We start from the raw sequence: 13749 nt of genomic DNA on the forward strand, positions 1-13749 counted from the left end.
AGAAGCCAGGTGTACCTTTTGTTCCCCCTCCTATATTTAAGAAAATGTTCCCAATTGTTGACCCCAGAAGGGACGCGTGGCAGACGGTCCCTAAGGTAGAGGGGGCAGTTTCAACACTAGCTAAGTGCACGACTATACCAATAGAAGACAGTTGCGCTTTCAAAGATCCTATGAATAAAAAATTAGAAGGTTTACTTAAGAAAATTTTTGTTCAACAAGGTTTTCTTCTTCAACCAATTTCTTGCATTATTCCTGTAACCACTGCAGCGGCTTTTTGGTTTGAGGAACTAGAAAACTCGCTCCAGAAGGAGACTTCTTATGATGAAGTCATGGACAGAATTCACGCCCTGAAGTTGGCTAATTCTTTCATTACAGATGCCGCTTTGCAGTTAGCTAAATTAGCGGCGTAAAAATTCTGGTTTCGCAATCGTGGCGCGCAGAGCGCTTTGGCTAAAATCTTGGTCGGCGGATGTGTCGTCCAAAACAAAATTGCTTAATATTCCTTTCAAGGGTAAGACCCTATTCGGGCCAGAGTTGAAAGAAATTATTTCAGATATCACTGGGGGAAAGGGCCATGCCCTTCCACAGGATAGACCTTTCAAAGCTAAAAATAAGTCTAATTTTCGTTCCTTTCGCAATTTCAGGAACGGACCGGCTTCTACCTCTACAGCCACTAGGCAAGAGGGTAACGCATCCCAGCCCAAACCAGCATGGAAACCATTGCAAGGCTGGAACAAGGGTAAACAGGCCAAGAAGCCTGCTGTTGCTACCGAGACAGCATGAAGGGGTAGCCCCCGATCCGGGACCGGATCAAGTAGGGGGCAGACTTTCTCTCTTTGCTCAGGCTTGGGCAAGAGATGTTCCGGACCCCTGGGCACTAGAAATTGTCTCTCAGGGGTATCTTCTAGAATTCAAGGACTTTCCTCCAAAGGGAAGGTTCCACATGTCTCGCTTATCTTTAGACCAGATAAAGAGACAGGCATTCTTACATTCTTAAAAATGGGAGTGATACACCCAGTTCCAACAGCAGAACAAGGACTGGGTTTTTACTCAAACCTGTTTGTAGTGCCCAAAAAGGAAGGAACTTTCAGGCCAATTCTGGATTAAAGATCCTAAACAAATTCCTCAGAGTTCCATCATTCAAAATGGAAACCATTCGGACAATTTTACCAATGATCCAGGAGGGTCAATATATGACTACCGTGGACTTAAAGGATGCGTACCTGCATATTCCTATCCACAAAGATCACCATCAGTTTCTAAGGTCTCACGGGTGGAAGGTGAACATAGAAAAGAGTTCTCTGTCCCTGTTCACAAGGGTTCCCTTCCTGGGAACAATAATAGACTCGGTAGAAATGAAGATCTTTCTGACGGAGGTCAGGAAGTTAAAACTTTTGAACACTTGTCGAGTTCTTCAATCCATTCTTCAACCCTCCATAGCTCAGTGCATGGAGGTAATAGGACTAATGGTTGCGGCAATGGACGTGGTTCCCTTTGCTCAAATTCATTTAAGACCACTGCAACTGTGCAGTTTCAAACAGTGGAATGGGGATTATGCAGATTTGTCTCCCCAGATACAAATGGACCAGAAAACCAGAGACTCGCTCCTCTGGTGGTTGTCTCAGGATCACCTGTCTCGGGGAATGAGTTTCCGCAGACCAGAGTGGATCATTGTCACGACCGACGCCAGCCTCTTAGGCTGGGGTGCGGTCTGGAAGTCCCTGAAAGTTCAGGGTCTATGGCCTCGGGAAGAATCGCTTCTCCCGATAAACATTTTGGAATTGAGAGCGATATTCAATGCGCTCCAGGCCTGGCCTCAACTAGCGGAGGCCAAATTCATCAGATTTCAGTCGGACAACATGACTGTAGCGTACATCAATCATCAGGGAGGAACAAAGAGTTCCCTGGCGATGAGGAAGGTATCCAAGATCATCAAATGGGCAGAGGATCACTCCTGCCATCTATCAGCAATTCACATCCCAGGAGTGGACAACTGGGAAGCGGATTATCTGAGTCATCAGACCTTCCATCCGGGGGAGTGGGAACTTCACCCGGAGGTTTTTGCCCAGTTAACTCAACTATGGGGCATTCCAGATCTGGATCTGATGACGTCACGTCAGAACTCCAAAGTTCCAAGTTACGGGTCCAGGTCCAGGGATCCCAAGGCGACATTTGTAGATGCCTTAGTGGCGCCTTGGTCGTTCAATCTAGCTTATGTCTTTCCACTGTTTCCTCTTCTCCCCTGGCTAGTAGCCAGGATCAAACAGGAGAAGGCTTCGGTAATTCTAATAGCTCCTGCGTGGCCACACAGGACTTGGTATGCAGACCTGGTGAATATGTCATTGGTTCCACCATGGAAGCTACCTTTCAGGCAGGACCTTCTAATCCAAGGTCCATTCGAACATCCAAACCTAGTTTCTCTGCAACTGACTGCTTGGAGATTGAACGCTTGATTCTAGCTAAGCGTGGGTTTTCGGAATCAGTTATAGATACTCTGATTCAGGCTAGAAAGCCTGTCACCAGGAAAATTTACCATAAGATATGGCGTCAGGCTAGAAAGCCTGTCACCAGGAAAATTTACCATAAGATATGGCGGAAATATCTTTGCTGGTGCGAATCCAAGGGTTACTCATGGAGTAAGATTAGGATTCCAAGGATACTATCTTTTCTCCAAGAAGGATTGGAGAAAGGTCTGTCAGCTAGTTCCCTAAAAGGACAGATATCTGCTCTGTCTGTTTTGTTGCACAAGCGTCTGGCAGCCGTGCCAGATGTTCAGGCGTTCGTACAGGCTTTAGTCAGAATCAAGCCTGTCTACAGACCTGTGGCTCCTCCATGGTGTCTAAATTTAGTTCTTTCAGTTCTTCAAGGGGTTCCGTTTGAACCTCTACATTCCATAGATATTAAGTTACTATCTTGGAAAGTTTTGTTTTTGGTTGCTATTTCTTCTGCTAGAAGAGTTTGTGAATTGTCTGCTTTGCAGTGTAATTCACCCTATCTGGTGTTTCATACAGATAAGGTCGTTTTACGTACCAAGCCTGGTTTTCTTCCAAAAGTGGTTTCCAATAAGAATATTAACCAGGAAATAGTTGTTCCTTCTCTGTGTCCTAATCCAGTTTCTAACAAGGAATGTCTGTTACACAATCTTGATGTGGTTCGTGCTTTGAAGTTTTATCTAAAAGCAACTAAAGACTTGAGACAAACATCGTCCTTGTTTGTCGTCTATTCTGGCAAGAGGAGAGGTCAAAAGGCGACTGCGACCTCTCTGTCTTTCTGGCTGAAAAGCATCATCTGGTTGGCTTATGAGACTGCTGGAAGGCAGCCTCCTGAACGAATTACAGCTCACTCTACTAGAGCTGTGGCTTCCACATTGGCTTTCAAGAATGAGGCTTCTGTTGAACAGATCTGTAAGGCAGCGACTTGGTCTTCACTGCATACATTTGCCAAATTTTACAAATTCGATACTTTTGCTTCTTCGGAGGCTATTTTTGGGAGAAAGGTTTTACAAGCAGTGGTGCCTTCCGTTTAGGTTACCTGACTTGCTCCCTCCCTTCATCCGTGTCCTAAAGCTTTGATATTGGTTCCCACAAGTAAGGATGAAGCCGTGGACCGGATACACCAATGTAGGAGAAAACAGAATTTATGTTTACCTGATAAATTTCTTTCTCCTACGGTGTATCCGGTCCACGGCCCACCCTGGCATTTGGTCAGGTTTAAATTTTATTTTTGTAAACTACAGTCACCACTGCACCCTATGGTTCTCCTTTTTGTCCTAACCGTCGGTCGAATGACTGGGGGGGCGGAGCCTGAGGGGAGCTATATGGACAGCTCTGCGGTGTGCTCTCTTTGCCACTTCCTGTAGGGATTGAGCATATCCCACAAGTAAGGATGAAGCCGTGGACCGGATACACCGTAGGAGAAAGAAATTTATCAGGTAAACATAAATTCTGTTTTTTTTCTATTTGTCTTCACCATTGATTTCTGTGGGGAATACATGTAGGCGCACACAATTTGGCTGTTTGGATTACACAGCTTAACACACGCGAAAAACAAGTTATTTTGCAACTTGTAATAGCTGTGCAACCCCAAATGCAAAAAAGCCATAACGCACACTTTTTTTCGCATCTGATTTGTCGTGCGACTTATTTTGTTCTATGTGTTTCTGTGGCATTCTCTCATATGCTGCATGTGTTTTGTATCTAGCATTTAAACATCATATCTCTTCAGTATGTTGAGCGGAGTTTTGTACATTGTAAATTAACTCATTAATGACACTATTAGTGCTACTGCTTTCTCTCTGTTGCTGTCTTTGAATGAAGAGAAAGAGGCCATTCACAGCATATGTGCATATGCCACTGAAAAGGAATTGCTTTTACTGGAAGCATTTTTTTGCTTATACTCATGCACGTATCAGTTTTGACTATTGTGTCTCTATTGGTGTTCGAAATCCTTATGATATGACGGTTCCCTCTATGCATCTGCCTTGTGCATCAATAATTAACTTTCTTCTATCTAGCACTTTCTTCATTCTTTCTTTCACCCTCTCTTCCTCCATCTTTTTCTCTCTGTGTGAATAATGGCAGTGTTTCTTAGAATTTTATGCTCTCATTATAAATAAACTGTATCCTCTTATTCAGCAAATTGCACAGAGTATAAAAGAGGAACAGAAGAAACTCGGCTCTGCGGAGTCATCATTTTCTGATGTCCATCTTGAAGATCCAGAGTCCAGTAACCTTGTTCGAAGTGGTATGTTTTTTTGTTTTGTTTTTTTTTTAAATTAATTTGATTCAAATTATCTGAGCATTAAACACACGACCAGCAAACAACACTAATGGAAAAATCACATGCGTTACTGAATAAGAGCATTTCATTTTTGTATTAGAATGTCTATTTCATACTGTATATTTATACAAAGGAGGAACATTGTTTTTTTGTGTGTCTGATCTTTCTAAATAGGATTATGATTCTTTTCAAAGGGCATTTATTTACAATTTTTTTTATTGAAATACTTACATGGCATTGATGTAGTGTTGCCATAGTAATGGCATTTGAAAATGTTGTCTTGGTATAAAGCATGTTCTGCTACTGCGGTTTGTTATTCTCTAGAGGAAATTAAACATCACACTAAAATATTTCTCCAGTGCTTTGCCCTGTATTCTTGACTGTAAATCATTTACACTTTTTTTATTTAGGTATAGAATGAGAATTTGCAAACCTATGAAATAAATATTTGTAGCGTTGGCATTTAGTTGTTTTTTTCCCATCTGACTGACGGTGAAGAAGCTTATTTGCATAAATATGCTTTTACATATAAACAATAGAAAAACATTTTAGCAAGATTTCATAAACCTACATATGCAATGGTTCTCACACAGAGGGTTTAAAATGATCCAGAGAAAGAACACTCTGTGGTGCAGATTGGGCTGTGTACAGGAGTTGTTTGTTTGTGTTGTCAAAATTTAAGGGACCAGATAATAGTATTGTATACTACATAGTTGCCCGCCTCACTGCTCGATGAGCTTAACTCTAAGCGCTGCACATAGTTCATAGTTATGTATAGAGCTTATAGGGTTAAAGGGACAGTCAACACCAGAATTTTTGTTGTTTAAAAAGAAAGATAATCCCTTTATTACCATTCCCCAGTTTTGCATAACCAACACTGTTATAGAAATACACTTTTTACCTCTGTGATTATTTTGTATCTATGCCTCTGCAAACTGCCCCCTTATTTCAGTTCTTTTGAAAGACTTGAATTTTAGCCAATCAGTGCTCACTCCAGGGTAACTTCACGTGCATGAGCTCAGTGTTATCTATATGAAACACATGAATTAATGCCCTCTAGTGGTCAAAATGTATTCAAATTAGAGGCAGTCTTCAAGGTATAATAAATTTGCATATGAACCTCCTAGGTTTAGCTTTCAAAGGAACAAAGCAAAATTGGTTATTAAAGGTAATTTGGAAAGTTGTTTAAAATTACATTCCCTATTTAAATCATGAAAGTTTTTTTTTTTTGGACTTGACTGTCCCTTTAAGCTCAGTGAGAGTGTGAATTTTAGCTGCTGGTGCATCTGCAGCTCCTGATTTATTACTCAGACAGACCATGCAGCAAGCTAAACTAAGGGCAGCAGTGCTAATGTGGCAGGGGGGTCGGCACATACCTCTTTACACTTCACTGTAGTACAAAAACTAGAAAAATGTGATGATTTGGTAAAAAAAAACAGGAGTGTAACCTTCACAAACATCAAGTGATGTTGGCTGCTGTTAGGGACCGTTACAAAGCATCAATCTGTGGGGGGAGTGGGAATTACGTACGTACAGCATCTGTTATCAGGACTGCCAAACAGGAAAGTTTGATCATCTTTTTTTTTAACTACTTTAGCTGCTGAATTTAAAGTGCATGCCAAAGGCACATTTTGTATGTGCACAATTCTTTTTAAAAATTTACTTTAAACCAATAATTCCTACTTTGTAGTATTTGGCCTTTATTTGCCATACATTACTTGAAAACCTAGACTTGGAATATTTATAAAATCAGGATATAAACATATATCAAAATAGATTAATTATGATTTCTCTACCCTAGTTGTGTAGACATGGTTATTAAAGTGATTGTAAACTATTCTCTCAACAATATTTGTAATAAATATTGCAATGCATAGTCTTTTTCCATGTAAAATGACAAATAATGCTGTAGCCAATCGTAACGAGCCCCCTTTGGGGTCAAAACCAGGAGTGTTCTTATTTACTTGCTGGACGCCAAAAGGGGCGAATTACAATTGGCTACAGCTTGAGTCATAATTTTACACAGAAATAGACTATGCGTTGCGGGCGGAGGGACGGCGGAATGTATAACAAAATGAAAAGGTAATTATTAATATATTTTAGCATCTACAATGATTTTGATCAATGAAAGTTTCCCTCATTTACTTTTTTATTACAAATATTGTTGAGAGAATAGTTTAAGATGGCTGTGGAGTTGGGTAGGGAACTCGATTACGGTCAGTATGTGGTTTTCCCCCAACAGCACCTGACAAGTCTGTCAGGTTATGTGGGATACTTAAGAATGATGCCTGCAATGGTTGAACTGATTGCACCTTAACAAGAAGACTGTTAATAATTCTGTATACGCTTTATGGGACACTATACCTTATGATGATGCAACTTTTTATTTTCACTTGACGGTACATTTTGTGAGACTACATTTTTTTTATTATTTATACTGTGTTACCTGTTATTGTATGATGCATTGTGCAGTAAATATATGGTTCCTGCTTTTGTGGGACTTTAAAGGGACATTGTACACTAGATTTTCTTTTTAATAAATGTTTTTTGTAAGAATGTATAGTTTTGGTTATTTTTTAATAACATTGTGCTGATTTTCATACTCCTAACCAAACCCCAAAGTATCAAATGTACACGCACGTTTACAAACTTCTTTTAGCTCCTGTTTGTGTAATCTGTCTTTTCATATGTGGGGGGAGAGGGTGTGTCTGCTTTCCCAGCCCCCTTTTACTGGGTGTCCCAGCCTAACCACATCAACAGTGCTAAACTGGGAGCTTCTAAGTAAGTTTTTAAAAATGTTTTATACTGGATTTTTACCTCAGTATCTGTGCATATTCTTCTTTATACATTACATGCAGTTATATTTAAAATTGGTGTATACTGTCCCTTTAATTTTTCTTAGGCTTGTTCACATTGGCTTATTTTGTCATATAAATGTTAATTTTTATATTTGTGTAAATCACAAGATATCATGCATTTAGGCTAGTTACCTATAGATTATTACTAAGTGTTTTGAGTTTTACATAGAGCTAGCTTTAACCAAAAAAGAACATTCTGCACTAAGATCCCCTACCACACGTGATAAACAAATTATTCAATAAAAATAATTGTGTGAAATATCTGAAATACAAGTGATACAAACAATCAAAAAAATAAATGAATAAATAGTGGCTCCTAAATGAATAATGAGGAGCTGATGTTGCAGTCCAGTGAGCGGTTCACCGAAAAAGTCCAAAAAACAATGTGTAAAATGATACAGCGTCTCTCACCATAAGCTGTAGCCTAGTACGGCTAGTGTTTAGTCCCAGCCTGCAAAATAGAGGTGAATCCCAAAGGTGAGATCGTTCACAGTATGAAACTCCAGCAGTGTGAGTGAGGACACGGGGCAGCCGAATGATGACGTCACTCTGTGTCAAGTACGGAATCCGAGGTGCAGCTCCACTGATGCTGAGTTCTTCTCCTCTCAGCCTATACACATGTAGAAAGATAAAAGGGAACAGGAGCGCAAACTCGATTCAAGTGAGTTTATTAAGAACACATAGATACATAATATGCACTTACAAGATAACAAAAATAAAATGGCACATAAGGTGAAACAGACTAACAGAAACAGGTGAAACAGACTAACAGAAACCAATGATATCAACCAGATGCTATTACCGAGAGCCCACCAGGTAACTTCCAGACCCCAACACCTCTGGTTTATTCTGAATATGTGTGACTGCGTGTTACACAGAGATAAATAAAACCTCAACGCGTTTCCCCCATTTTGCGAACGGGCTTTCTCAAGAGGACAGGTCAAATATGCCTGTATGAGCCACCAATACCCTATTTATAGATGTTCTATACTAATTAAATCAGGAGGTGTGTTGCCAACAGACACACCCCTCAAATGAGTCACAATTCCAACAGGGGAATTAACCTCTAATGTTCTGGAATGCTTAAATTAGGTAAAGTAACCAAATACAACTTAGCAGTAAATGATATAGGTAAATTACCATATTGAAAATGGCCACTTAATAAAACTTATCATATCATAAAAACTGTCATATAAAACACTAAAAAAATAGACATTACATTAAAACTAGCTAAAAAATAAAGATATCTATTTCCTGGCCAAGGATCAAAAATAAAATAAAATATGTTATATAGACATAAAAATATATTTAAAATGTATCAGACCTGATTATTTAAAAAAAACACAAAAAAACAACCTCACATATGAGCCGCAACATCAATATCTATGTTGAGCCCTAGGGAGGTGAGGGATTTCATCTTATAGATCCATAGTGTTTTTAGCCTACAAAGTTTTAAGAGTCTGTCATATTCATATTGACTTTGTTGACTAGCAGGTGGTATCTTATTGGTTATCAGATCTTCAGATCTGCAGGTGTGGTTATCAGAAAAGTTACATCTGGTGAGTTCTGTTTTGACTGCACCCACACCTGCATCGTGAGGGATTCAGGTGTAAAGTGCAGAAACATCACAAGTAATCCACCACATATTGTTGTCCCATGCAGTTCCCTCAAAAAGTTTAATAACCTCTTTGGTGTCTTTCAAAAATGCTCGTGTTTGACTAACTATCGGGTGTAAATATGAATCTACATATTTGGATACGTTATCGCAAAGAGAGCCAATTCCGGGGACAATAGGTCTCCCCGGTGGATTGGCTGCATCTTTGTGCACTTTAGGCAGGTGGTAAAACAGGAATACTGGGATGGGGATTGGATACAAACCTATATTCATTGGTATTAAGTATCCCTGCATTTTTAGCTTCCAATAGTAATTTTTCTAAATCTTTATTAAATTTAACAGTAGGGTCCTGTTTTAGAGTTCTATGCGTGTTAGTGTCATTGAGAAGTTTCTAAGCTTCTTTCAGATAATGATCTCTTTTTTTGAATTACTACGCCTCCGCCCTTATCGGCGGAGCGGATCACAATATCTTTATTATTACTAAGTTTGTTTAAGGCCTTTTTTTCCAATATACTTAAATTATCGTTATGTCTGTTCAGTATTTTATTCTCATCTTTAAATGCAGTTTCAATATCATTTAATACTAATTTAATTGGCCTAGAACATCTATAAATAGGGTATCGGTGGCTCATACAGGCATATTTGACCTGTCCTCTTGAGAAAGCCCGTTCGCAAAACGGGGGAAACGCGTTGAGGTTTTATTTATCTGTGTCTGAATTCAAGACACGCAGTCACACATATTCAGAACAGACCAGAGGTGTTGGGGTCCGGAGGTTACCTTGTGGGCACTCGGTAATGGCATCTGGTTGATATCACTGGTTCCTGTTTGTCTGTTTCACCTTATCTGCCATTTTATCTTTATCTTGTAAGTGCATATTGATCTTGCGCTATGTATCTGTGTTCTTAATAAACTCACTTGAATCGAGTTTGCGCTCCTGTTCCCTTTTATCTTTCTAGAGCTAGCTTTAGACAAACAGAAGGTTAGTATTAAAGTGCCATAAAACATGTTGAGATCTTTGCATATCCTAAAAGGGCTAATTAAGTAAAAATAGTTTGCATAAAAAAAAATGTTTAAAAATTGCTGGCAAGTATTTTTAAAATTTTCAAAAATAAGCAAAATTGGTTACATAGCCATGCTGTCTGGAGTAGTCTGATCCATCACCTTATCAGTCTTTAGAATCAGAAACGCAGGTGTTGTATTTCAACTGAGTTCACAGCAGCTTATTTTCTTCTAGGCAGGCTCCAGCACATAATGAGTGTTAAAGTCTTGCATTCTACCAAAGCAAAGGTGGATATAGATACAGCCATAGAAGGAATTGTCTGGGGGGAGTTAGAGCTATCTAATTCAGAAACTTAAAAGAAAGGGTTAATGGTGAGGCACTGCAGTATAAATTGCAGGTTAAGTAATTAATGTACATATTATATTTTGTCTCTATCCCAACATGTTTTATGTCCCTTTAACTTGGAGATAATCCATAGCTCTAAATATACCAATGTGATAATATGCCCTGATGTTAAGTGCAATATTTGAGACTTGAGAGAGGTCTAATTGTTTCAGCATGCCCTTTGTTAATAATTTGCCAATTTGTTCAGTGTTCCAATGGGCTTATTATATTACACTACTACGTTCTCCTAATCTAGCTTCTGTTTGTCGTTTCCTCGATAACTTTCTATTCGAGTTGGTTTATTCAGTAATTGAGCACATATAATCATCCAGACATTTTACAGGTGTGCTAGAAATTCTGCTAGATTTTAACGTATTGTGATGCCTGTAATAGCTATTTGTTTATTAAGGGGTTCAGATAATTTCTTATTAGTCAGACTGTACTACTGTTTCTTAGATGTTACTTAGTGTGAGATTTTGAACTTGCTCTGACTTATTTTGAGTGTATATTTTCTCTGTTAAAGCTATATTATGTGTAGTGCATACCTACAGGGAGTGCAGAATTATTAGGCAAGTTGTATTTTTGAGGATTAATTTTATTATTGAACAACAACCATGTTCTCAATGAACCCAAAAAACTCATTAATATTAAAGCTGAATATTTTTGGAAGTAGTTTTTAGTTTGTTTTTAGTTTTAGCTATTTTAGGGGGATATATGTGTGTGCAGGTGACTATTACTGTACATAATTATTAGGCAACTTAACAAAAAACAAATATATACCCATTTCAATTATTTATTTTTACCAGTGAAACCAATATAACATCTCAACATTCACAAATATACATTTCTGACATTCAAAAACAAAAACAAATCAGTGACCAATATAGCCACCTTTCTTTGCAAGGACACTCAAAAGCCTGCCATCCATGGATTCTGTCAGTGTTTTGATCTGTTCACCATCAACATTGCGTGCAGCAGCAACCACAGCCTCCCAGACACTGTTCAGAGAGGTGTACTGTTTTCCCTCCTTTTAAATCTCACATTTGATGATGGACCACAGGTTCTCAATGGGGTTCAGATCAGGTGAACAAGGAGGCCATGTCATTAGATTTTCTTCTTTTATACCCTTTTTTGCCAGCCACGCTGTGGAGTACTTGGACGCGTGTGATGGAGTATTGTCCTGCATGAAAATCATGTTTTTCTTGAAGGATGCAGACTTCTTCCTGTACCACTGCTTGAAGAAGGTGTCTTCCAGAAACTGGCATTAGGACTGGGAGTTGAGCTTGACTCCATCCTCAACCCGAAAAGGCCCCACAAGCTAATCTTTGATGATACAAGCCCAAACCAGTACTCCACCTCCACCTTGCTGGCGTCTGAGTCGGACTGGAGCTCTCTGCCCTTTACCAATCCAGCCACGGGCCCATCCATCTGGCCCATCAAGACTCACTCTCATTTCATCAGTCCATAAAACCTTAGAAAAATCAGTCTTGAGATATTTCTTGGCCCAGTCTTGACGTTTCAGCTTGTGTGTCTTGTTCAGTGGTGGTCGTCTTTCAGCCTTTCTTACCTTGGCCATGTCTCTGAGTATTGCACACCTTGTGCTTTTGGGCACTCCAGTGATTTTGCAGCTCTGAAATATGGCCAAACTGGTGGCAAGTGGCATCTTGGCAGCTGCACGCTTGACTTTTCTCAGTTCATGGGCAGTTATTTTGCAGTTATTTTGCGCCTTGTTTTTTCCACATGCTTCTTGCGACCCTGTTGACTATTTTGAATGAAACGCTTGATTTGTTCGATGATCACGCTTCAGAAGCTTTGCAATTTTAAGAGTGCTGCATCCCTCTGCAAGATATCTCACTATTTTTTACTTTTCTGAGCCTGTCAAGTCCTTCTTTTGACCCATTTTGCCAAAGGAAAGGAAGTTGCCTAATAATTATGCACACCTGATATAGGGTGTTGATGTCATTAGATCACACCCCTTCTCATTACAGAGATGCACATCACCTAATATGCTTAATTGGTAGTAGGCTTTCGAGCCTATACAGCTTGGAGTAAGACAACATGCATAAAGAGGATGATGTGGTCAAAATACTCATTTGCCTAATAATTCTGCACTCCCTGTATAGAGATGTATAATTATTGACGTTTTAAGTACTCATATTTATGATATAATTGATTTAACCCCTCAAAATACTCATTTGCCTAATAATACTGCACTCCCTGTATAGAGATGTATAATTATTGACGTTTTAAGTACTCATATTTATGATATAATTGATTTAACCCCTCATAGCCCCTTTACTATTTGACCTCAATGTAGGGGGTCAAGAGAGGCAGCTAATTTTCATTCGGGCTAAGTCTTGTATTTTTAGTTTATTTTATATATCTAGGGGTTTTATAGAATGTTACTAAATTTCTTATTAAAAAAAAAATAGGTTTTTCATTTGAGACCCAAGAGTGGTCTCCTTTATTTGAGATAACCTTCTGATATTCTATACACTTAGGATGTCTGAAAGTGGCCTTGTGTTATCTGAAGGGTTTACAAATTGATTGGCACGCTAAGTGCATATTGTGGTGTTGGATTTTTATTCTGAAATGTTTATTGTAAACTTTTTTGTTCTATGCTGTATGTACTACACTCTCCTGTCATATTGGCTTATACTGTTTCTACGCTTTGTCTTAAACTTCAAATGAAAATGATTTAAAAAAACAGTTGTCAACTATTATTGATTAGGTGGTCTGCGATTAGTTGATCAGTTGCACCACCTGCTTCACTCCGATTAACTCCTGCACATGGTATAGTGCAAAAACATCTTCTGATTAATTAGATTAATTGGATAGAAAAAAATACCATGTGCAGAAGTTTATCGGAGTGAAGCTGCTGGTGTTATGCAACTGACCAAATAATTGCAGACCACCTAATCAATAATGAGATTCGTTGACTTTCATTTGTATATCTTGCATTTGAGGAGTAGAAAAATACCTCAGATTAAAAAGTTATATAGTATAGTAGGAACAGATGGTGCATTATCCTGCTGGAAGTAGCCATTAGAAGATGGGTACACTGTAGTCCTAATATGGTCAGCAACAATACTCGGGTAGGCTGTAGCATTTA

The 13749-nt window shown here is 38.9% G+C and overlaps 1 protein-coding gene across 1 annotated transcript in view; it reads left to right on the forward strand.

Moving 5' to 3' along the window:
• COG3 (component of oligomeric golgi complex 3) overlaps nucleotides 1–13749 on the forward strand; it is a 230375-nt gene that overhangs the window by 85933 nt on the left and 130693 nt on the right. The window contains exon 14 of the mRNA XM_053707999.1: nucleotides 4635–4743. Within this exon, the coding sequence (XP_053563974.1) occupies nucleotides 4635–4743 (109 nt within the window). The remainder of the gene's footprint in view (nucleotides 1–4634; nucleotides 4744–13749) is intronic.

Source organism: Bombina bombina, chromosome 3 (genome assembly GCF_027579735.1).
Source record: "Bombina bombina isolate aBomBom1 chromosome 3, aBomBom1.pri, whole genome shotgun sequence".
In the NCBI taxonomy this organism is placed as follows: domain Eukaryota; kingdom Metazoa; phylum Chordata; class Amphibia; order Anura; family Bombinatoridae; genus Bombina; species Bombina bombina.